Source organism: Homarus americanus, unplaced genomic scaffold, assembly GCF_018991925.1.
Source record: "Homarus americanus isolate GMGI-L3 unplaced genomic scaffold, GMGI_Hamer_2.0 scaffold23598, whole genome shotgun sequence".
Taxonomy (NCBI): domain Eukaryota; kingdom Metazoa; phylum Arthropoda; class Malacostraca; order Decapoda; family Nephropidae; genus Homarus; species Homarus americanus.
This window is the reverse complement of record NW_024731054.1, coordinates 3842422-3868028: the sequence shown is the minus strand read 5'-3', so window position 1 is coordinate 3868028 and position 25607 is coordinate 3842422. Positions and strand designations below refer to the sequence as shown.

The 25607-nt window shown below is 42.0% G+C and overlaps 1 protein-coding gene across 1 annotated transcript in view; it reads left to right on the top strand.

The window, feature by feature from the left end:
• The first annotated feature begins 6361 nt into the window (after positions 1–6361).
• The window catches only part of LOC121867523 (flocculation protein FLO11-like), a 139195-nt gene continuing 119949 nt past the window's right edge, over positions 6362–25607 (top strand). Inside the window, exon 1 of the mRNA XM_042367507.1 lies at positions 6362–6788. Coding sequence (XP_042223441.1) covers positions 6755–6788 — 34 coding nt within the window. The 5' untranslated portion in view covers positions 6362–6754. The remainder of the gene's footprint in view (positions 6789–25607) is intronic.

Below are 25607 nucleotides of genomic sequence, written 5' to 3'. Positions count from 1 at the left end.
ATTACTTTGGCCGTGCTGTCGTTCTGTCGTAATGGACCTTCGAATCTTGTTTACTTCACTGGTATCCACCTCCCCTGTTGCGTTCTGAGCTATTATGTGGTCCGTGAGGGCTGCCGTGAGTTTAACTGAGTTTTGATGTTCGGTGGCAGCAATCTCCTCTGGATTGGTCAATCCCATTCCTCCCAGTCTTGGTGGTAGTGCAAGGAGTGTTTCACTAATTTGGGAATGAAATTGACGCTCATAGCTTCTTCCAGAGGGTGGAGGAGGGGTTCGATATCAGGGATAGTGCGCATCAGGTAGTTCCAGCGATGCTTGACTCCATGGGTGAATGCCGCAAAAGCCGCATGTGGCTCTGTGTTAGCAATCTCAGACAGAGCTTGGATTTCCCTAACCCACTCATTCACCTTTCCCGTTACGTACTCGGTCATGAAGTCCGTCGTGCTGATTACTGCGCCTAGGTGTGTCTGACCATCCTTTGTTATTTTGACCACACTTCCACCGAACACCTCCATTGCCCGTTCGTAATGTTCTGGCTTCACAATGAGGAAGGACTTGCTGGCGTTTGGGTGGTACCCGATTTGTGGGCCTTGTGATGTTACCAGGTCCCACCACTTTTTGATGTCCTCCACTTTTCCTGCTCCTGTAAGGTCATCAACGTACGCCACTTGCTTGACCTCAGTTGTTTCAAATTTATTGTGTGTTGGAGCACGGATAGGCCTATTGCGTACATTGCCCTTGCAACAGGGTCCCCCTCCGTTGTTCCCTCGGTTGACTGTATGATGGTATCACCTCTTAGAGCCTTGTTCTTTACTATATAGAGGTCTGATGGATTCCTATAGGAGTTTTCAACATACATTGCAAAGCTTGGACACTTGATCTTGATGTTGTGCAGTGCGGCCTTGCAGTTTAGTAAGTTGAATGCGTTTGAAGCGTCCAGCAGTAGAACGGCCTCACAATCACTACTTTGCTGTCACTCGGAATCGAGTATGACGATCATCCAGTTATAACACATTGATATGAGTTATTAAGGTTGTTGAATTCTGAGGTGACTAAAGAGGCCGATACGGGACCGGTAGTGCCGGTCTCAAATGTTGCACAGGTGGGAGGCTTCATCTATTGTGGGAGGGGCAGCGACAGCGTCTTTCCGGCGTTGGCACTTCTCTGCCTCGGTATGCAGTTGGGCTAACTCAAAAGTATTGACACCTTCTTGTGTGGTGGTGCTCCGCCAAGCGTTGCGGTGTGGAGTAATCTTCTCCCAGGTGAGGGGGTCGATTTGGCACTTTTTCAGGTTTGTCGTAAGACCACCCTTATACCGTTTCAGTTTCCCACCAGCGTTACGTTTACTACTCGTTAGGTGACTGTAAATTAGCTGCTTTGTCATTCTACTGTCGTCCATGCGGGTAACATGACCAGTCCAACGTGGTTGTTCATGGATAATGGTAGCCTAGATGCTCCTACAGTTGGTGTCAGCGTGAATCCTGGCATTTGTTCTCTTTTCTTCCCAGCGAACTCGGAGGATGGAACATAGACTACGATGGTGAAAGTTTTCAAGTGCCTTGATGTGCCTCCTACATGTGACCCTTGTCTCGCTGTCATATAGCAGGGTGGGCAGGACCACAGCTCGATATACTTGCAACTTTGTAGATAATTTCAGCTCCCTATAGCTGTGGACACGGGTACGGAGTTTGTCTAAGGCTTGAGATGCACATTTGATTCGATGTTGAATCTCTTCATCGATGTCCGTGGTGGTGGACAGGTGGGAGCCGAGTTACCGAAAGTGGGTAACATTAAAGAGGGTAGTACCGTTAAGCTGGATAGATAGTGGAATTGTGGCTGAACCAGGAGCAGGTTAAAAGAGAATCTGAGTCTTCCCTACAGTACATTCACCTCAATCCCAGAGTGTGCATATGCAGATAGGTTTTCAGGATCTCCTATTGGTCGCGTTCAGTGTGAGCGATAAGGGTGAGGTTGTCTGCATACTGAAGTTCAGTAATGGATGCTGCAAACACCTTTGTTCCTGCCTGGAGTCGTGTTATGTTAAAAAGACCTTTCATCCAGTATTTGATGTCCACCCCGCCGGCTAAATTGGCACTGGCACGAGTAAGGAAGGCAGCCAAGAAAATGGAGAAGAGAGTTGGTGCCAGTATACATCCTTGTTTAACACCCGTTTGGATGGGGAAGAACTCAGACTGGGTGCCATTGTGCAGGACACTGCCTTTCATGCCATCGTGGAGTTAACTCACAATGGCAATGAATATTGGTGGGCAGCCAAAACGGCTGAGGATCCGCCAGAGGGCCTCCCTGTTGACCGAGTCGAAGGCCATGTACAGGTCACGACGCTGTTCTCGGCACTTTTCCTGTATCTGGCGGGCAGCAAAGATCATGTCAGTGGTGCCACGTGATGGTCTAAAGCCACACGCACGCACGCACGCACGCACGCACGCAAATCGGTCAAGAAATATCATTGCTTTTTAGTACCATGATTTACAACTCGTACTGAACACACGCCACTCGTCAAGTGTCGTTGGGAGGGGGGGGTCTTCTGGGGGGAGGGGGTGATGAGCTGTACGGGGGGGGGGTGGGAGACCTCTATTTGGGGCATTATAGTGATATGTGCTGTGATAATGAGATATGAGTTTTAGATAAGATAGATAGCGTGTAGTATATACCCTGGCCATGGTGAATCTCTCTCTGCCTTTTTCTCTGTCTGTCTGTCTGTCTGCTCTTACGTAAACAAGGGTTGTCTCGATAGACAGGTAGAAAATGATTAAGCTGATAGATAGATAGATAGATAGATAACGATATCATTAGTTCACGATAAACTATATCAGGAAACAAATATACCAGATATGTGGTTTACAAATACCTAACCTAACCTAACTCAACACACAGAGTTAAGTATGTTTAGAAGGACATACATACATACTGTACATCCTGGTATTCTTGAAGGCACAGACTCCCAAGATATCCCACAACTTAACAGCTTAATGTGACCTGAAGAAGGTAAATAAAGATCAAAGTGGCACCAGAATACCACCGAGACTCGACCTTCAGCAGATAAATAGTAGCTGAAGTGACTCGTATCCCAACCGTGGATTACACATAGCTTGGCCGGCCACTCAGAGAGCATATTTACCCCTTGGTCCACGTGGCTATAGTCGAATGTAAACAATAGCCACTCTGATGCCATATTCGATTACGTATTATCGTTTTATTGACCCGTTTGTAATAGCTAATATTGCTTCGTAATATTTCATTATATTGTATTAGGGAATATGTACAGATAAAACTCATATTGTTGTTTTTGGTACAGGTATTGTATCGGACAAATAAGGGCAGATTAAGATGTCGTGTATCATAGGCAGACAGTCGCTGATCAACACAGCATCACTATTAGTCTTGCTAGTTGATATTTAAGACCCTGTTCTAGAGTCTTAAGTTTATGGGTATTCAATTTCCCTCGTGATTGGAGATGTAGGAACGTATGTAGCTAGTTTAGTGACGTCAAATTAACGAATATGTCAACAAAAATGGCGATGGAATTACACTGAGACTATAAGGTGATTAGATGACTTCCTTGAGGAGTAAGGTGAAGGTTTAGAATATTGAAGGTTAATTACATCGCATTGGTTAATGTTTGGGATTGGAATGTTATCGTTGTATCGGTTAAAGTTACGTTAGGTTGAGTTGCGTTCCTCTCCCTGTTATCCTGGAGTGGTTAACGTTTCGAAATAGAAGCTTTATTATCCCCCGGTGGTTAAAGTTAAGATAATCTACTTTAACTATCATTCAAATCGTTAATATGTTGATATTGTAACGTTAACCACCTCGTATGACAAGAGGGTAGGATTACGACATTGGGGCATAAAACACTCAGGGGATATTTAACATAACCCATCGTAACTTTAACCGCCAAACGATAACATCCCGATAACATAACATAAAGGCTAAACATTACCATATCGGGACGTCTTGGCTGAAATGCCGATAACCAACAACGGGATTTTGTCACTATCTCCAAAAGGTTAATGTTCCGATATAATAACGTTATCCTCTGCCGATTTTTACTGGATGGGGGCATAGGATGTTGAGGGTCATGAATATACAGCAGCTGGTACGGTTAGGTTAGGTTAAGTGAGGTTAGGTTAAGATATATTGGGTTAGTTTAGGTTAAAATATATTGGGTTAGGTTAAGATATATTGGGTTGGGTTAAGATATATTGGGTTAGGTTAGGTTAAGATATATTGGGTTAGGTTAGGTTAAGATATATTGGGTTAGGTTAGGTTAAGATATATTGGGTTAGGTTAAGATATATTGGGTTAGGTTAGGTTAAGATATATTGGGTTAGGTTAGGTTAAGATATATTGGGTTAGGTTAGGTTAAGATATATTAGATTAAGTTAGATTAGGTGAGGTTAATAGACCAACTCCAGCTCGGTAGACCACATACTATAGTAACACCCAGCATCTTTTAATGTATGTTTACCGTGGGAGAGAGAGAGACTGTGTGTGTGTTAAAGGGGTTTTATCACAAGGTTAGGTCAAGTGAGGTCAGGTCACGTCCATTTACGGAACAAGATGCCTTCATTACCTCTCCCCTTGGTGTTTTGCTGTCGATGTTTGTAAACTGTAATAATAATAATAATAATAATAATGATACGGATCACTTTTACTACTACTACTACTACCACCACCACCACCACCACTACCACTAACTACTTACTACTATTACCGACTACTAATACCACCACCAAGCACAATTACCACGTATAACTACAACAACAACCACCACTACCACCACTACTACTACTGCTACCACTACCACAACCACTAGTACCACTTACTACTACTACCACAACAACTATTACCACAACCACCACCACTACAACCACTACAATTCCAACTTAAATAATTGGTAATCTTTGAGAATATCCTTATTAAATATCTTCCAATATAATGACGATCAATATAGGGAGTTGGGTCAATGATGTAAGTCGATGATCATTAGCGTTGTTGTGTGTTAGGTTAGGTTAAGTTTGGTTAGGCTAGGCTAGGCTAGGTTAGGTTAGGTTTGGTTAGATTAGGTTTGGTTAGGTTAGGCTAGGCTAGGCTAGGCTAGGCTAGGCTAGGTTAGGTTAGGTTAGGTTAGGTTAGGGCACATATCTAAAGTTCTCAGTCCAACTTATCTCGGCCAAGCCATCGACCAACACACAACAACACTGATGATCCTTCACTTAACCTAACCTGACGTAATTTAACTAAAAGTGACCTAATTTGATGTAACCTACCCCCAACATAACTTTACCTATCCGTGTCCTAATGTAACTTAACCTAACCTATCCCTACTCCTAGCCTAACCTACCCTAACCTAACCTAACCTAGCCTGCCCTACCCTAACTTACCCTACCCTACCCCTCCCCCCCCATTAAACCTAACCAAACACGTTCTTTAAATATAAACAATTTGGGTCAAGGTCTTTAAAATATTCCGGTCAAAAATATCCCTCAAATTAGTGTAGTTCAGCTTGATAAAACCTGAGAAAATTACTCATTGGCTGGACTTATTTTTAATACTGTATTGTTTTGTATTGTTTCTTTGTTATTTTTTGTTTTTGTTGATTGTTTTTAATTGCGGGTGAGCGGGTTGGTGGGTGTTGTGTGTTGAAACATTTACATTGACACAAGATAATAATTAAATTAATATTCTGTACAGTAACACCCACATCACATTAATATTTTCCTTTAAAAACATTGAGTCATTTTAAATCGGCATCTTCTATTTATTTCTCTATCGTTATGCACCGTGATGAGGAACACTTGGGGCATAACTGGGACAGTGGAACGTTACTTAAGCCTAGGTAGCAAGGTGTTGAAATGCATTGATGCGAACAAGTGTAGCGAGCGTGAAGGTTATCCTCCTTGAGTGGCCCATGACGTCACAGATCGCAACGTGGGGAGACCAGGAAATTGGGGAAATATTAGCTCCCTTTGATGCTATTTACCGACCACTGGAAGGATATACGCGAATAAGATGCTGCTTGATCATTTTATAAACGAGTGAGACGATGAAAGACTTCGAACATCCGCATTTTACATTTTGCTGACGTGTTCGAGCAGTTTCTAGCTTGCAATATTGAAAGTTGCCAAAGGTTTAAGGTTTTCATATCTAGCGATGACTTTAACGCAAAGTTAGAATAATAAACCAATTTCTCTCGAAATTGAAAATCATTCTTGCATGAAAGCTTATGATATTTTCAAAGTGGACGCTTGTCAGTGGTCAAAACAAAAGAATATAGTCGAAAACTAACAAAATGGTTCATTAGAGTTCGCTCATCGTGACGACTGTGGGTCGCGCGGGCCAGCGGGGCAGCCAGTGTGGCTCCAGGTATCGTTGAACTAAGGTGTATGCCTCTCCACGAAGCCTAACCACTTGTTCGAAACGTGTACGTGGCAGAAATTTTACTCATATTGATGCGAATATTTCGTTAGACCCATAACTCGTTGATCTGTCCTTGTGATATTCCGTAACTACTATTGTTGAACATCGTGCACAAGTGTCAATTGGTGACTGTGTTAAATATCCAACATATGGATTAGTAATTAACGACGAACCCAAGTGTGGATCCAAACACTACCTGACATCATTATTTACACTGAGTCCCCCGTGACAATACCAACCTAATTTCACAAGTTGGTAAGATAATAATGACATAATACCTGCCCTGAAAGAGGCAGAATATATTATACGAAACTTTATGAAGATTACAGAGATGGACGACTCGTTCATAGGTGAGTAAGCTTAATGTTTTTGTTTTGTATTACGTCATGTTCGCGCAATTTGGATGGTGTAATGCAATGAGACAATAACAGATCCAACAGTTTTTCAATACATAAATAATACATGCAAATGCTAGCATAAAGAAAATATATATGGTAAGTCATTCGTTGATAACATCTATAGAGGTATTATATTATTTTATATTGAATATATTTTGTCATTCGTTCTTGACAGCCACTGAGGGGTCATGATTGTCGACTAATCAGAGCATTTTAATTTTCCTATTCTGTACTCTCTCTCTCTCTCTCTCTCTCTCTCTCTCTCTCTCATTTTTTAGATCAATTTATTCCGTGTATTCTGAAATGTACTTTTTATTCTCCTGTTCTCAGTTTTCACGTTACTGTGTTTAATATGTTTTAAAGCACTCCGCATGCTTCCAGGAATTCGCAGAAGTGGGGATTTGTGTGTGTGTGTGTGATTAATAATAATAATAATAATAATAAACGGTTTATTGAAAAAGTTTGCAGCCCGAAGGCTGAAAATATACATTGGACGGACATAAATGACTTATTACATACATTGGTGGTTTCACAAAAGCCTTCATTAGAGAAAGGTGAAGGAACATACAGTGAACATACAGATTAATGTTTACTGAGCGGAATGCAGAAACAATTTGGATAGAATTAAGCGACGGTAGGGAAAAATTAATCACAGGAGTAATATATAGACCTCCCAATCTTGATAGAGTCAATGAGCGACTAATCTGGGATGAAATGCGCAGGGCTTCCATACACAACAAAGTCTGTATAGTTGGCGATTTTAACCTTGGCCAAATAGATTGGACTGACCTTCGGGTAACTCAGAATCAGAGGAATTTCTCGAGACGATCCAAGACTGTTTCCTAAGTCAATATATAACCGAACCCACACGGGGTAATAATATACTCGATTTAGTTCTGTCGAACAGAGAAAACCTCATTAGCAATGTCGAGGTAGGGAACGAACTTGCAAACAGCGATCACAAAGAAATTAGATTCCAGTTAGATTTTCAGGGCAGACGTAAGGAAAATTCCACTAAAGTATCAGATTTCAGAAGGGCAAACTTTGACAGTTTAAGGAGGCAGCTGAGAGAGGGGGTGTCGCTCTTGGCCGTGAACCTGACAGGTGACTCCGACCTGATAACGACATCTGAGACTGCCGAGTTCCACGTCAATTTAAATAATGAGTTACTTAATGCACAGAGGCAGAACATACCATACAAAAAACTCAGATCAGACATCAATGACCCTAAATGGATAAACAATTATTTAAAGAACATCATTGGCCAAAGGAAGGCTATAGGTAGAAGGATAAAGCGTGGCGAAATTTACCTCCAGGATTATTATAAGATATTGGCGAGTAGGGTTAAAACCGAGATAAGGAAAGCCAAGAGGAATAATGAGGTAAGGATAGCAAGGGAGGCGAAGACAAACCCCAAAGGATTCTACCAAATGTATCAAACTAAAACACGAGAAAAGATTGGACCAATACGGTCAGATACCGGATGAAATAAGCTGGGGTGTCTACTCATAGGTGGAAAAAACTGGGGTGTCTACTCTTTAGGTGAAATAAGCTGGCGTGTCTACTCTTGAGGTGAAATAAGCTGGGGTGTCTACTCTAAAAGTGAAATAAGCTGGGGTGTCTACTCTTTAGGTGAAATAGGCTGGCGTGTCTACTCTTCAGGTGAAATAAGATGGGTGTCTACTCTTCAGGTGAAGCAAGCTGGGGTGTCTAATCATCAGGTGAAATAAGCTGGGGTGTCTACTCTTTAGGTAAAATAAGCTTAGGGTGTCTATTCTACCGGTGAAATAAGCTGAGGTGTCTACTCTTCCTGTGAAATAGGCTGTGGTGTTTACTCTTCAGGTAAAATAAGCTGTGGTGTTTATTCTTCAGGCGGCCCCAAATTCATTGTTTTTCGTCTGTGTTTTTACAAGTTGTGTGACAGTTGGTACACGTGTGACACACTGAGTTGGCTTCAACACTAAGCTGACGTGACAAGCTGCCAGCATCAGGTGACAGTGTTAACATGTTAATTTTGGGCGTGGTGTGACCGTGTTAACAGATTACGTGATGTTAATGTGTTGACTCAAGATACGTGGTGTTAATGTGGGCCCAAGATACGTGGTGTAACATGGACTCAAGATACAGTACGTGTTGTAGCGTGGACCCAAGATACGTGGTGTAACATGGACTCAATATACATGGTGTAGCATGGACTCAATATCCATGGTGTAGCATGTACTCAAGATACATGGTGTAATGTGGACCCAAGATACGTGGTGATAGCATTAGCTCATTCACTCTGGGCTATCAAACTTTACCATAATACCAACAGTTTATTCCAGTTATCTATCCTTGAAAAAAAAATTATAATTTCTTCATTTTGTCGGACTACCGTAAATTATACTTAAACAAACTCGGTATATAGTATAATTATTTAAGTCAGAGGCATTATATCGGTTTGAGGTTTTTGTATAGGGTATAATGCCCCGCTTATGGTATATTCTAGAATTTTATCCCCTCCCACACCCCCTACCCTCCCACCTACCTTCTTTCTTCCCTCTGTCTGTACGTGTGTCTGTCTGTGTGTCGTATTGGGACATATAAAACGACCAAACATCATATATAAATGGCTTTATTGCTTTATATACGAGGACAGTTGGAGATCTCGATTGGGTTTGATGGGGTGGATGAGGCGCCACTCCACTGTTGCGTCCCGTTGTGTCCTGTTGCGTCCCGTTGTGTCCTGTTGCCTCCCGTTATGTCCTGTTGCCTCCCGTTATGTCCTGTTGCCATGCTGAAATAACTGTTCCTGTTTTTCTATTTTATTACGAATTACGTCACTCATTGTTAAATAATTACCATAACAGAAGAATTGATTATGAAGAATGGCATTGTGGTGGTGTGATGATGCTAGCTTACAGAAAGGTTTGTCTGGTCAGATTAAATGCCTGTGTGCTTAATATTGGTCCTGTTGGGTCAAGTAGGATTGGTGGAGGAATGTGGTGTTGTTATATGTTGCAGTAGTGTAAATGTGACGCAGTGTGTATGTGGCCTTTTATGGTAATGTTGCTTTGGTAAGTCATGTTGAGAATTGCCGAGTGGAGAGAGGGTGAGGGACAGAGAGAGTAAGAGAGTGAGTGACAGAGCCAAAGAGAGAGAGAGTAACAAAGTGAGTGACAGCCAAAGAGAGAGAGAACCGATGAGTTACAGAGAGAGAGAGAGTAACAGTGACAGAGAAAGAGAGTGACATAGTGAGTAGCAGAGACAAAGAGAAAGAGTAACAAAGTGACAGACAAAGCGAGCGAGAGAGAAACAGTGAGTAACAGAGCCAAATAGAGAGAGAGTAACAGTAAGTGACAGAGACAACGAGAGTAACAGAGTGACAGACAAAGAGAGAGAGAGAATAACAGAGTGACAGAGCCTAAGAGAGAGAGAAACAATGAGTGACAGAGTAACAGTGAGTGATAGAGAGAAAGAGTAACAGTGAGTGGCATAGATAGAGAGTAACAGAGTGAGTGACAGAGACAAAGAGAGTAACAGTGAGTGATAAAGAGAGTGACAGTAACAGAGGGATTGACAGTGAGAGAGATAATAAGAGTGACAGACAGACAGACAGACAGACAGACAGACAGACAGACAGACAGACAGAAAAACAATGCACCATGACAGAAATATATTCCCCTTCCCTCCTCTCCCCCATCCCTCCTCTCCCACCTTCCCTCCTCTCCCACCTTCCCTCATCTCCCTCTTCCCTCCTCCTCCCCCCCCCATCCTCCTCTCCCCCATCCTCTCTCCCCATCCCTCCTCTCCCCCCCATCCCTCCTCTCCCCCTCCTCCTCTCCCACCTTCCTCCTCTCCCACCTTCCTCCTCTCCCCACCTTTCCCTCTCCCTCTTCCCTCCTCTCCCCACCTTCCCTCCTCCTCCCACCTTCCCTCCCTCTCCCCCTTCCCTCCTCTCCCACCTTCCCTCCTCTCCCACCTTCCCCTCTCCCCCACCTTCCTCTCCTCCCCCCTTCCCTCCTCTCCCACCTCTCCCTCCTCTCCCACCTTCCTTCCTCTCACCCTCCCCTTCCCTCCCCTTCCCTCACCCTCCCCTTCCCTCCTCTCCCACCTTCCCTCCTCTCCACCTTCCTTCCTCCTCACCCTCCCTTTCCCTTCCCTCACCCTCCCCTTCCCTCCTCTCCCACCTTCCCTCCCTCCACCTTCCTTCCTCACCCTCCCCTCCCTCCCCTACCCCCTGTATTGTATGAAGGATTGACCAACATCATAATTGACGGAACCTTTTGTCATCAGTCAACACAAATAGTAATTAACAATGATGGTTGATTATAATGATTCAGCCATTAGTGGTCATTATGGGAACGGATTATAATGATGGCAAGTGGAGTGGTTATATGTTATTGTGAGTAGTGTTATTGTGAGTGGTGTTATTGTGAGTAGTGTTATTGTGAGTAGTGTTATTGTGAGTAGTGTTATTGTGAGTAGTGTTATTGTGAGTAGTGTTATTGTGAGTAGTGTTATTGTGAGTAGTGTTATTGTGAGTAGTGTTATTGTGAGTAGTGTTATTGTTCGTGTTATTGTGAGTCGTGTTATTGTGAGTCGTGTTATTGTGAGTAGTGTTATTGTGAGTCGTGTTATTGTGAGTGTGTTATTGTGAGTAGTGTTATTGTGAGTGTGTTATTGTGAGTAGTGTTATTGTGAGTAGTGTTATTGTGAGTGTGTTATTGTATTGTGTTATTGTGTGTTATTGTGAGTTGTGTTATTGTGAGTAGTGTTATTGTGAGTTGTGTTATTGTGAGTAGTGTTATTGTGAGTAGTGTTATTGTGAGTTGTGTTATTGTGAGTTGTGTTATTGTGAGTTGTGTTATTGTGAGCAATGTTATTGTGAGTAGTGTTATTGTGAGTAGTGTTATTGTGAGTAGTGTTATTGTGAGTTGTGTTATTGTGAGTAGTGTTATTGTGAGTAGTGTTATTGTGAGTCGTGTTATTGTGAGTCGTGTTATTGTGAGTAGTGTTATTGTGAGTAGTGTTATTGTGAGTAGTGTTATTGTGAGTAGTGTTATTGTGAGTAGTGTTATTGTGAGTAGTGTTATTGTGAGTCGTGTTATTGTGAGTCGTGTTATTGTGAGTAGTGTTATTGTGAGTAGTGTTATTGTGAGTAGTGTTATTGTGAGTGTTAGTGTTATTGTGAGTAGTGTTATTGTGAGTAGTGTTATTGTGAGTTGTGAGTAGTGTTATTGTATTGTGAGTAGTGTTATTGTATTGTGAGTGTTATTAGTGTTAGTAGTGTGAGTGAGTGTTATTGTGAGTGTTATTGTGAGTGTTATTGTTAGTTGTGAGTCGTGTTATTGTGAGTAGTGTTAGTTGTGAGTCGTGTTATTGTGAGTAGTGTGAGTCGTGTTATTGTGAGTAGTGTTATTGTGAGTAGTGTTATTGTGAGTAGTGTTATTGTGAGTAGTGTTATTGTGAGTAGTGTTATTGTGAGTAGTGTTATTGTGAGTCGTGTTATTGTGAGTAGTGTTATTGTGAGTAGTGTTATTGTGAGTAGTGTTATTGTGAGTTTTTTTTTTTTTTGGTGTTAGTTTGACAAGCTTTGATGACTTTGTATTTGTATTTTGTTCTTGTTGGTTTTACTTTTATTTATGATGTTGTTGTTGCTATTGTTATTGTTGCTGTTATTGCTTCTATTGTTGTTGTTATTGCTGTTATTGCTTCTATTGTTGTTGTTATTGCTTCTATTGTTGTTGTTATTACTGTTATTGCTTCTTTTGTTGTTATTATTGCTGTTATTGCTTCTTTTGTTGTTATTATTGCTGTTATTGCTTCTTTTGTTGTTATTATTGCTGTTATTGCTTCTTTTGTTGTTATTATTGCTTCTTTTGTTGTTATTATTGCTGTTATTATTGCTGTTATTGCTTCTATTGTTGTTATTATCGCTGTTATTGTTATTATTGCTGCTATTGTTATTATTGCTTTTATTTTTGTTATTGCTGTTATTGTTGTTATTATTGCTGTTATTGTTGTTATTGCTGCTATTGTTATTATTGCTTTTATTTTTGTTATTGCTGCTATTGTTGTTATTATTGCTGTTATTTTTATTGCTGCTATTGTTGTTATTCCTGCAATTATTTTTGTCTTCTATTGTTATTATAATTTCTGGTATTGCTACTGCTATTGTTATTGATGTTTCTGTTATTGCTGCTGTTCGTGTTATTTTTTTATTGCTGCTATTTCACCTGTTGCTGTTATTTCTGTTATTGGCATTTTTGTTATTTTTACTATTGCTACCGTATTGCTCTTTTTATTTTTTTTATTTCTACTGTTGTTGCTCTTTTGGTTATTGTTGGTGTTATTTATACATTAAGGTGGTGTCTAATGAGGTTATAAACAATCACCTGGTCATCGGGCTGTAGCTACGGCAGACAGATAGATAGTTAGATAGATAGATAGATAGGTGAAGTGAACCGGGTGAAGTTTTATCCTGGGGTCACCTTAAAGGTTCGCAGTTGACATGTCCGTTCTTACCCTGGGCTCACTGTTAATCTCTCCTGTACACACACACACACACACACACACACACACACACACACACACACACACACAGGCTACATAAACAGTATAGAGATAATTTTATTTTGTGCCATCACTACCACCAACATATCTCTTACCACTAACTCTTAGTTGATAATCTCTCTTCCCTTTCTCTTCGCCGCAATGTTGTTGCTTCACTCTATCTCTTTTTACAGATTACGCAGTTCAGTTCTGTTCACCGTATTACAGAATGGATATAGAATCCTTGGAAAGAATCCAGAGGAGAATGACGAGACTAATCCCGGGCATCAGGAACCTTGAGTACAGAGACAGGTTAAAGCGTCTTAGTTTGCACTCCCTCGAGAGACGTAGAGTGAGGGGCGACATGATTACTACATGATTACTACCACTACCACCACTACTACCACTACCTCACAATATCCTGCCGGGAGGGAAAGTCATAATCTGTTTAATAGTGTACAGGCCAAGTGCATTAGTCTAGTTCCTCCTGCCTGCCTACCTGCCTCAAGATGCTGCTGACCTGTCTTGGCTTGGCTTAAGATGCTGCTAAACTGGCTTGATGTGGCTTAAGATGCTGGCTTGGTTTGCCGTAAGATTCTGGAAAGTTGGCTTGATGGGGCTAAAGATGATGCTAAACTGGCTTGAGCTGGTAAGGATTAAGGTGCGGCTAATCTGGTTTAGTTTGGATATAGGTGAGGCTTGATATGATTTCAGATGCTGACTTTGTTAAGCTTGGAAGGGAGAAAGAGTGAGGCAGATATAATGGTTGCCCCTCGTGTTCGTGGATGGCTGGCCTACCAAGGCGTGGATTTAAGGTTTAGAAACTGTCTCCAACACCACAACCACACCCGAAGCTAACGAGTTGCATGACCCTGTGTCCCAGAAGACCGGACAACTCGCCAACTGCACTGGCTAACCATTACCCCGCTATACGTTCCGCAAATCGATTAACATCCAGGTCCCCAATTACTGCTGGGTAGACAGAGGCAAATGGCGTTAAGAAACATACACGTCTAGAGAGGCATACAGACAGACAGACAGAGGTGGGCGGGTGGTCCTGTATGGATGCTATCAGCGCGTCACGAGATAAGGTCAGAGATAACAGTCCTCAGCCAAATACTGTTATCATCACGGCCCCCATCAACGTGTGATTACTACTGTTACTGCTCACTGCAATGTTGGTGCTCCTATTGCTGTATTTCGTGCTGTTGTTGCTGTATTTCGTGCTGTTGTTGCTGTATTTGATGTTATGGTTTCTGGTTTTTGTTATTGTTGCTGTGTTTTATATTACTGTTACTATAAGAAGATCGATGTAATAACTACTACATTTTGTATTTTACTATTTTTTATTTTATTATTTTTTTTACGGGGATTAGCCCACCCGGGCACAGGTCACTGACCCACATCAGGACCTGGGGACATGAAAAGTAATAACAAAATACTAAAAATAAAAATAAAATACTAATAATAGTAATAATAATGATAACCATAAATAATACAAAAACGAAACAAAGTAAATGAAACGATTGAGACCCTGCAATTGTGTGTAAATGAGGCAGAAAGTCAGATCAGCAACGTGGGACTTGGTCACAATTTTCGTGATGCCATATGGCAGCAGGGTCTACCATTAGACAACACATTATGGTTCCAACATCTTCCCAGGCGGTAGTACCTCCCTGTTTGGTAGCTGCTTACTACCTATTATTATTATACACCGGTGATGTTTTTGTCTAAATTAACTTTTTAAACAGTGGGTCACAGGAAGGTGAGTCACGGCCGACACAATGAGCACTTACCTGGGGAGGGGAGACTGGGGGAAGGGGTGGATATTCTGGGGGAGAGGGAGGGAAGGCTGGGGAAAAGGGAGGGTAGGGGAGAGGGAGGGAGAGAGGCTGGGCATGGTAGAAGATTTTTTTTTTTGTGGAGAAAGGAGGGTGAAAGAAGATTAGAGGTGGGGGAAGGAAGTTATAGTTCGGAAATTGAAGAAATTTAGGAGAAGGTAAGAGAGGGCGGGCGGACCGCCTAGCTAAACTAATAGTGTGTTAGGGTTGTGTCATGGGTTAGTTATTGTCTGTTAGTACAGGCACTAGACATCCTACCCTGTCCCATATATAGGTGTTTTGAGGGCCTTATTTCATATTCCGCCGACCCTACTGGCGGATGCTGGTCTAGGGAGGTTGTCTATTGCCTGGCCGTGTCGATCGGGGGTGGTAACGGACCTTTCGAGATTTGGTAACTTTTTGGGAACCATGTATGGTTGTTGTCGTTATGTGGTGGGAGTCTTTGAAGGAGTTCTTGCTCTGATCGTTCTATCTTTTGCCAGATTCTGCTGGCCAGGGTGTGCAGCTGCTGGTTGATGGGTTTTATTCTCAGGTCTCTATGTATCTCTGCTGTGGTTCTGGTGAAGGGGTATCTTTCACCTGTGACGAATCTTAGGGCTTCATTTTGGACCACCTGTATTTTTAATATTTGAGTGGTGCTAATAGTATGAAGAGGTACTGCTGGGTAAGTTAATATCGGTATGATAAATGATGTCACCAGGCGGAGTTTTATTTTCTCAGGAAGCACTTGAAAGCGGTATAGTTTTCTCAGCTCTCTTCTTGCCCTTTCCTTCCTGGTGTGGACATGATGGGAGTAACCTGTCGTGGATATATGCCGGCCCGGGAGGGTGAAGGATGATGGAGAGAGAGAGGCTGGGGAAGGGTCAGGTGGGTGGGGAGGAGGAAAGGGAGAGGCTGGGGAAGGGTCGGGGGGAGGGGAGGGAAGGGGTGGGACCTTATTCACTGTGATAATTCTATTATTTTCTCCCGGGTGTGCTTCCGTTTGGTCAAGGTCTGAACTCCCACATTCTGAATCACCGAACCCCTGTACGCTAAACCCACGAACCCCTGTATCCGGAACCTATGAACCCCTGTATCCGGAACCTATGAACCCCTGTATCCGGAACCTATGAACCCCTGTATCCTGAACCCACGAACCCCTGTACGCTAAACCCACGAACCCCTGTACGCTAAACCCACGAACCCCTATACCCTAAACCTACGAATCCCTGTATCCTGAACCTACGAACCCCTGTACCCTGAACCTGTGAACCCCTGTACCCTGAACCCACTAAATCCTGAACCCACGAACCCCTACAATCCGAACCACCGAATTCCCTAACTAAAAAATAAAGAAGTCAGAGGAGTGAAGCCTAAACTGACTTGACTGATATATACAGTATACACACACGCGACTTAAAGCTAATAGGGTTTGACCTCGTTATAATAGACAAAGGCTCGTTATTTATAAGTGCGTCATTGTTGAATACTGTTGTAACGGGTTTTCGAGTTAAAGAGACTGCTAGGTGTCGCGCACCCCTTGTCCGTGATTGTTCGTGACCGTCCGTGATTTTTCCTGACCGTCCGTGATTGTTCATGACCGTCCGTGATTTTTCCTGACCGTCCGTGATTGTCCGTAATTGTTCGTGATTATTCGTAACTCCTTTTGACCCAGATAAACTATAAACATCGGATCACATGAAGATTAGGCATCCTAACGTTACCTGAGGGGTTAGGTTAAGGTTTGGTTAGGATAGGTTAAGGCTAGGTTAAGGTTTGGTTAGGATAGGTTAGGTGAGGTGTCGTTTAGTATAGGTTAAGGTAGGTAGGTTAGGTTTGTGTTAGGGTGGTTAATCTTCACTCTGGTCTCTCTTCACGCTACACACTGTAATGTCGAAATGGATTACAGTCATCATACAGTAACGCTTTGTAATAATAGTGACGGATTTCAGTAGAGGTAAACGCAATATTAAATCAGTGTAGTAATGATATATAGTATTTATTTAACAGTAACGTATTGATAACGTAAACAAGAACTCGATGATAATTGAATAAGACGTAATGTATTTATTGAGTGATGACGCAAAAGTGACGTCAGGAAGCCTTATCTCGATGGCGATTTTTTTTCTCCATATTTCTGTTTGATCTGACGTGTTCGTGGGGGGGGGGTGGGGTTCGAACCTGTGTCTTTTGTATTGTAAGCTATACCGAGAAGGTGTTGGGGGTCGAGTTGTCCAGCTTCTGTGATATGTCCGTGTTATAGTGAAGCTCTTAGTTCCAGTTTTTTGTTTTTATAAGTGATTAAAAGTGTTTATTTTTTTTAGCCTGGTTTCAGATCTCACTTAACGTCAGCCTTTCTTGATTTGACTGATCTTACTCGTTGGTTTTGTTGAGGTGAGAGTCTATCCACCTTCAGAGTTATCGTTGAATATCCGTGTTGTGTTGTTGCGTTTCAGTTTTGTTGTTATATTTCCTCGTTACAATGTCGAGTTTGTGGTTTTTACTTTATATTTCCGTGTCATATGGTTGGGTTTTGTCGTTAGGGTGTCATGTTTTCGTGGCATGTCGTTTATCTTATGTTTGGTTCCGTGTCACATCAGGGTGTTGTCATATATCCGTGTCACATGGTGTTGTCATTATATCCGTGTCACTTCATGGTGGTGTCATTATATCCGTGTCACATCATGGTGCTGTCATTATATCCGTGTCACATCATGGTGTTGTCATATCCGTGTCACATCATGGTATTGTCACATTTCCGTGTCATGTCGTTGAGTTTCCACACTTAGGCGTCATAGATCCGTGTTGTATCAAGTTTTCCCAAGTCAGACTCGAAACACGTATTACACAACCTTGAACGAGTCTTGAGCAGGATGGGCAAAAATCATGAGAAACAATACTCGTTCTTTACCCGTAAAACAACTTCAGTTACCCGGTACAGATGTTGCGGTTATTTGGTACAGTCAGTGCGGTTATTTGGTACAGTCGGTGCGGTTATTTGGTACAGTCTGGCAGCATGTATAATAAGACTACGGCGGCGATCGTACGTCTGGCAGCATGTATAATAAGACTAAGGCGGTGATCGTACATCTGACAGCGTGTATAATAAGACTACGGCGATGATTGTACATCTGGCAGCGTACGTAATGAGACATTTATAAACAAAGAGCCCTCATGTCGGTAAACATTGCCGAGCACTCAGCTATAAGGGGCGGGCACTGGGCGGAAAAACCTCACCGAAAATACTGCTGTAGGTCGTAGAGGCTGTCATAGCATTGTTATTGTGTTGTGTTGTTCAGTACAGTCGGTCGAGATACCAGAAGCGGCGTGAATATTACATACAGTATACGTTACTAAGTTTGTACCAGACGACCAGACAGCAGAAACTGGCCTGAATGTTTATATTTGTCTGTAAACATTAATTTAAACTTGGGACAATTTAACGTCACGTATTGAAGAGAGAATGAACAATTTTAACATTGAAACTCATAATGCCTAGGTACACATAATGGTGGACAATTTTTCTGTGTATACAACCTACATAACGCTCAAGGTACCCGGAATTTATACTGTTTAAAAGTGTGGAACTAGGCCTAACCTGCCCAAAAGCTTAAGACTAGGCCTAAAGCGTTAAAACTAGGCCTAAGCTACCCAAGATTTAGTGAAACTTTAACATTTTAACTTTACCCAGAATTTATATATTTATCAAGTTGTAAACAGAAAATTACCTGAGTTGGTCCGTAATTTATAGTACTATACCTGACAACAACCACAAGTCGTTAAACCTAACCTTACCTCACCTTGTACACTCCTAGACCAACTAATACTCACCTACATCCTTCACTACACTGACCTACAACCACCTATACACTCACCTACAACCACCTATACACTCACCTACAACCACCTATACACTCACCTACAACCACCTATACACTCACCTACAACCATCTACACTCACCTACAACCACCTATACACTCACCTACAACCATCTACACTCACCTACACTCACCTACAACCACCTATACACTCCCCTACAACCACCTATACACTCACCTACAACCACCTATACACTCTACAACCATCTACACTCCCTACACTCACCTACAACCACCTATACACTCACCTACAACCATCTACACTCCACCTACAACATCTACACTCACCTACAACCACCTATACACTCACCTACAACCACCTATACACTCCTACAACCATCTACACTCACCTACACTCCACCTACAACCACCTATACCTCTACAACACTATACACTCACCTAACCATCTACACTCACCTACAACCATCTACACTCACCTACAACCATCCTACACTCCACTACAACCACCTATACACTCACCTACAACCATCTATACACTCACCTAACCATCTACACTCACCTACAACCACCTATACACACTCACCTACAACCATCTATACACTCACCTACAACCATCTATACACACTCACCTACAACCATCTACCTCATCTAACCATCCACACACTCACCTACAACCATCTACACTCACCTACAACCATCACACTCACCTACAACCATCTACACTCACCTACAACCATCTACACTCACCTACAACCACCTATACACTCACCTACAACCATCTATACACTCACCTACAACCATCTACACTCTTACCAACCATCTACACTCACCTACAACCACCTACACTCCTTCCATCTATACACTCACCTACAACCATCTATACACTCTCCATCTACACTCACCTACAACCTATACACTCACCTACAACCACCTATACACTCACCTACAACCATCTACACTCACCTACAACCACCTATACACTCACCTACAACCATCTATACACTCACCTACAACCATCTACACTCACCTACAACCATCTACACACTCACCTACCATCACCTATACACTCACCTACAACCATCTATACACTCACACAACCATCTATACACTCACCTACAACCATCTATACCTCACCTACAACCACTACTTACTCACCTACAACCATCTATACTCACCTACAACCATCTATACACTCACCTACAACCATCTATACACTCACCTACAACCACCTATACACTCACCTACAACCATCTATACACTCACCTACAACCATCTATACACTCACCTACAACCCATCTACAACCTTCAGTCTCCAAGTTGATCGTTATTTACAGTCAAAGGCTCCGTCTATTGCGTTTATTTGCCTCTAGTTATAAATACTGTTAATAGTTAAGGGGAGGGGGGGCAGTAGAGTCATACCCAACGTCCCTGAATTGCTGGTTGTATGGATATTGCAACTCATAACGGGAATTTTAACGGCGTAATGAGGTGTTGATGCATTAAGTATTGAAAAGAAACCCCATAGAAGGTGTACTGTGTTACCCAGAATTGCAAATGTAATAAATATAGAAAAACACACAAGAAAGGAAGGTGTACACTGTTAGGTTGAGGTGTAGAATACTAAATTATAGAAAAGAAAACACACATAGGAAGGTGTACACTGTTAGAGAATGAGGAGTATTAAATATAGAAAGAAACACACATAGGAAGGTGTACACTGTGTTAGGTTGAGGTGTAGATGTATTAAATTATAGAAAGAAACACTAGGAAGGTGTACACTGTGTTAGGTTGAGGTGTAGATGTATTAAATTATAGAAAGAAACACACATAGGAAGGTGTACACTGTGTTAGGTTGAGGTGTAGATGTATTTTGGACGAGGTATTGCAGTATGGAAGGTTGACAACGTTGTCAAGATCCTCCTAATTTGCACTCGTGGGTTAAGGGAAGGTGCGTGGTGATGGGACTATTGACTATAAAAGCTCGTAAACAAAGACGTATCCCGCTATCTCTCTCAATTTTGATAGTATGTATTTTATGTTATCTAACCTACTTACTGTACTTGTTTAAAAGCCTTTGTTGTTGAGGCGCAGTAATGTAACTGAACTGCCTGAGCAGTGAAAGTGGAGGAATCTATAGAAAAAAGGCGGAAGGTGATGAGGTATTCCTGAGATGATACAACCTTATTGTAGTTTTCTGGTAACGTTATTATTTATTTTATTAATTATTTATTTTTGCACGAAATCGACTTTTTTTAGCTTTTTATTTATTTTATTTAAATTTTTTTGCACCGAGTCGTTTTTTTTTTGGTACAGATTCGACTTTTAGAGGACAGTTTTTTCCACATTGTAGTAGGTCATAGCAGCAGGTCACAGTAGGTCATAGCAGCCGGTCATAGGAGCAGGTCATAGCAGCAGGTCACAGTAGCAGGTCATGTAGCCGTAGTAGGTCATAGTAGTAGAGTCATGAAGGTCCAGTAGCAGGTCATAATGGAGTATTACAGTAGCAGGTCATAGGATGGTCTGATAGCAGAGTCATAGCAACAGGTCACAGTAGCAGGTCATAACAGCAGGTCACAGTAACAGGTCATGACAGCAGGTCACAGTAGGTCATAGCAGCAGGTCACAGTAGGTCGCTAACACTACTGAAAACAAATAACTTGTGCTTAATTTTGTTTGTTGTTGGGTCACTGAAGGGAGTTAAGTTGACGTGACGCTGTGTATTATTTGGGTGGAGTGGGGAAGACTTTATAATATTTATGGACCTCCAAATTGGTGTCATTCTAACATACTTTTAAAATACACACACACACACACACACACACACACACCCTCTCTCAGGCACCAAACACTCAGGTTTTTATAGTAGAAGGACCTGAATACGACGAAGATGCTCATTACTGCTCACGGCACAGCGCTGCAAAACACACACACACACACAGCCTCTTCCCGGCCGTCCGCTAGTCGATACCAGACTCAAATCTCCTCAGTTTTCTCGCAAGGTAAATCGCAAATGCAGCTGAAGTTAAGCTTTGATAATAGCTGTAAAGCTTAATGAACTCGTGCGGGAAAGATAAACCGAAAATAAAGATGAATCGGTATTGGCGGAGCTTAGAGGTGGTGATGAATATGAGCGGTCGGTGGCTGGAAAGAAAAGGCGGGAAGTGTTCTTTTGTTTACGTCACCTCTGATTGGTTGGCGTGTTATGACGTGAAGACTGATCGACCAATGACGATAGGTAGGTATTCGTCTCGTATTCCCGCTGGCACTTTTGTTTGTTTCTTTTCATTGGTAGGTTGGTGTGGAATGATGTGTGAAATTATCTTGATTGGTTGGCGTGAATGACGTGGGAGAATGATCGACCAATAACAGCTAAAACATTTATCCAATACCACTGAATCTTTTGTTTGTTGACGTGAAAAATAATTAACCAATGACAATTAGGAAAGAATTAATTCCATTCCTACTGGCTGTATTATTTATGTCTTTTCTAATTTGGCTTGCATGAAATAACGTGAAAGAATAACCAACCAATAAGAGACGGTGAATATATTTTATCGTATGACCAGTGGCTGATCGAGCTGGCAGTGTCACGTTCGAAAGCGCGATTTTCATTGACGATTTTTCTTACTCCGACTCGATCATATATAACACGCCATAAATATTAGAGAGAGAGAGAGAGAGAGAGAGAGAGAGAGTTGGAGTATAGAAAATTTGATAGACAGATTAAGCTAAAGGTGAGTTAAAAGAAGATACCTACTATAAAAAATAGGACTGAATCGGTATATGGGCAGTGTGTGGAGGCGGTGACGGTACAGGAGCAGTGTGTGGAGGCGGTGACGGTACAGGAGCAGTGTGAGGAGGTGGTGACGGTACAGGAGCAGTGTAGGAGGTGGTGACGGTACAGGAGCAGGTGATGACAGTACAGGGCAGTGTGTGGAGGTGGTGACGGTACAGGAGCAGTGTGAGGAGGTGGTGACGGTACAGGAGCAGTGTGAGGTGGTGACGGTACCAGGAGCAGTGTGAGTGGTGACGGTACAGGAGCAGGTGGTGACAGTACAGGAGCAGTGTGTGGAGGTGGTGACGGTACAGGAGCAGTGTGTGGAGGCAGTGACGGTACAGGGCAGTGTGAAGTGGTGGACAGAGCAGGTGATGACGGTACAGGAGCAGTGGAGGAGGTGGTGACAGTACGGGCAGGTGATGACGGTACAGGAGCAGTGTGGGAGGTGGTGACGGTACAGGAGCAGTGTGAGGAGGTGGTGACGGTACAGGGCAGTGTGAGGAGGTGGTGACGGTACAGGGCAGTGTGAGGAGGTGGTGACGGTACAGGAGCAGTGTGAGGAGGTGGTGACGGTACAGGAGCGGTGAAGGTCGTGAGTCTCAAAGAGTCTCACCTGTGACTCCTCGGCTTTTCGCTCTATTAACGCTAAATAACTCTTCACCACACCTGTCCAGCACTCTTGTTTTCCTCACCTTCCTTCTTCACTTCCTTTGGCTCATTTAAAATTCACGTTGTTACATTGTTTTCTTTATACATCAACTGTTTTTTTTTATGGTATTTGTTGATCATTTATGAACTGGTTTTGATTTATCGTTAGTTAACCTGGTTTTAACTTGTATATCAAATTAAGGCTTCAGAATGTGTTTATTTTGATAGGCATTTAACGATAAATTGGAACTAGTAATTGTGAGATCTAAATTTTAATAGTAGTACAAAATAACAACAATAATAATAATAATAATAACGATAGTGATTATTATAATGGAATATATTTAAGACTCTAATAATAAAACAAAGGGTGTCCTAACTCTTACATGGATAATATATTTAAGCACGTAGCCCTTAGCCGTATCAAGTGACGTGAAGACAATGGCGGGAATCCTAGGCGTGTGGTGGTGGATACAGTTTTTGGCGCCAAGGAATTTAGAAATCGGGAAGTAAATTCGACTTGTGTATATATAATTTACAACTCCTATACTTCCTGATACTATATTGAGACTTCCTGTAATGTAGACGAGAGTATATTGAAAGTAAACACAGTGCTAGAAGAAATAATAGTCACGGGAAAAAGTAAATCTAGCGCTAGAAAGAATAAGTCACTCTAAAATGAAAACAATACACTAAAATAATAATAGTCACGGGAAATATACAAAATTATATACGCTCTTAAGTGTGACACCTTCTCTGACATTTGAAAATTAGTAAAATATTGAATATTAATTAAACATGACATATTAGTTAAAAGTTGTCGTATGTTAGTTAAAAGTTATCGTGTGTTAGTTAAAAGTTATCGTGTGTTAGTTAAAGTTGTCTAATGTTAGTTATAAGATGTCGTGTGTTAGTTAAAAGTTGTCGTTTCGTGGAGTCATCCTTTGTTTGGTTCTCAAGGCACTGTTATTGTAAACAGTGATCACGTGACTTGTTTTGTTGTGTCTCAGTTTTATCGGTTTTTTCGTCTTTTCGATTATTTTCGCCATTGTGTCTCCTTGGTATTGTTCTTTGGTGTTCGGTGTTCTTCACGTACGTCTTAGTAAATTTATCGAGATGTGAAGAAAACGTACGTCGTTGCTTTTATCAATTTTATGTAATAGTGAAGTGGTGAATGTTTGTCGAGGGGTCGGATCGAGTCACGGACGAATGTATTAAGTGAGTGAACAATCTCACGCACGCTCAGACACGGACACGGAAGGTCGGGTTTGGGTTTCCGTGTTGCACCTCCGTTCTCTGGCAGCGTCACGTCTCGTCTCAAAGTATCCTCTCCTGAGACCCTACAGGTTAGAGTACGTCTTGAAGAGAGCTGTCTCTGGTATACATCATCTTAAAGTAGCTTCTGGGACGTGTTGATTGATCCTCTCCTACGGTTCAGCGTCTCGAAGGTACAGTTGCGGGAATGTGTTCCACTGTTCCTACACCCCCGGTGGTAACCCGTGTCTCCAAACGGCAATGTTGCAGTAGTAGTATCACTGTTTATGAATGAATGGGTATTGATCTTGTAACGACAGACGTGATAGGTGGATAGGTTTGCTAAAGGTCATATTGGCTGGCCGTTTGGGGCGGGTTACCACAGGGAATTTGCAACTGTACCATCTTGAGTTTAGTATCTTGAATGATTATCTGATTGTATGCAACGTCTTAAAGTGCATCTGATTCTTTGATTGGACCCAACGTCTTAAAGTGTATCTGATTCTTTGATTGGACCCAACGTCTTAAAGTGTATCTCATTCTTTGATTGGACGTCTTAAAGTGCATCTCATTCTTTGATTGGACCCAACGTCTTAAAGTGTATCTGATTCTTTGATTGGACGTCTTAAAGTGTATCTGATTCTTTGATTGGACCCAACGTCTTAAAGTGTATCTGATTCTTTGATTGGACGTCTTAAAGTGTATCTGATTCTTTGATTGGACCCAACGTCTTAAAGTGTATCTGATTCTTTGATTGGACCCAACGTCTTAAAGTGTATCTGATTAACATTGGACCCAACGTCTTAAAATGCATCGTGAATGATTCATTGACTAGATCCAACCTCTTGAAGGATCCGCCAGCTGGGTCGAGAATATTACAGGATACCCAGTGTCTTA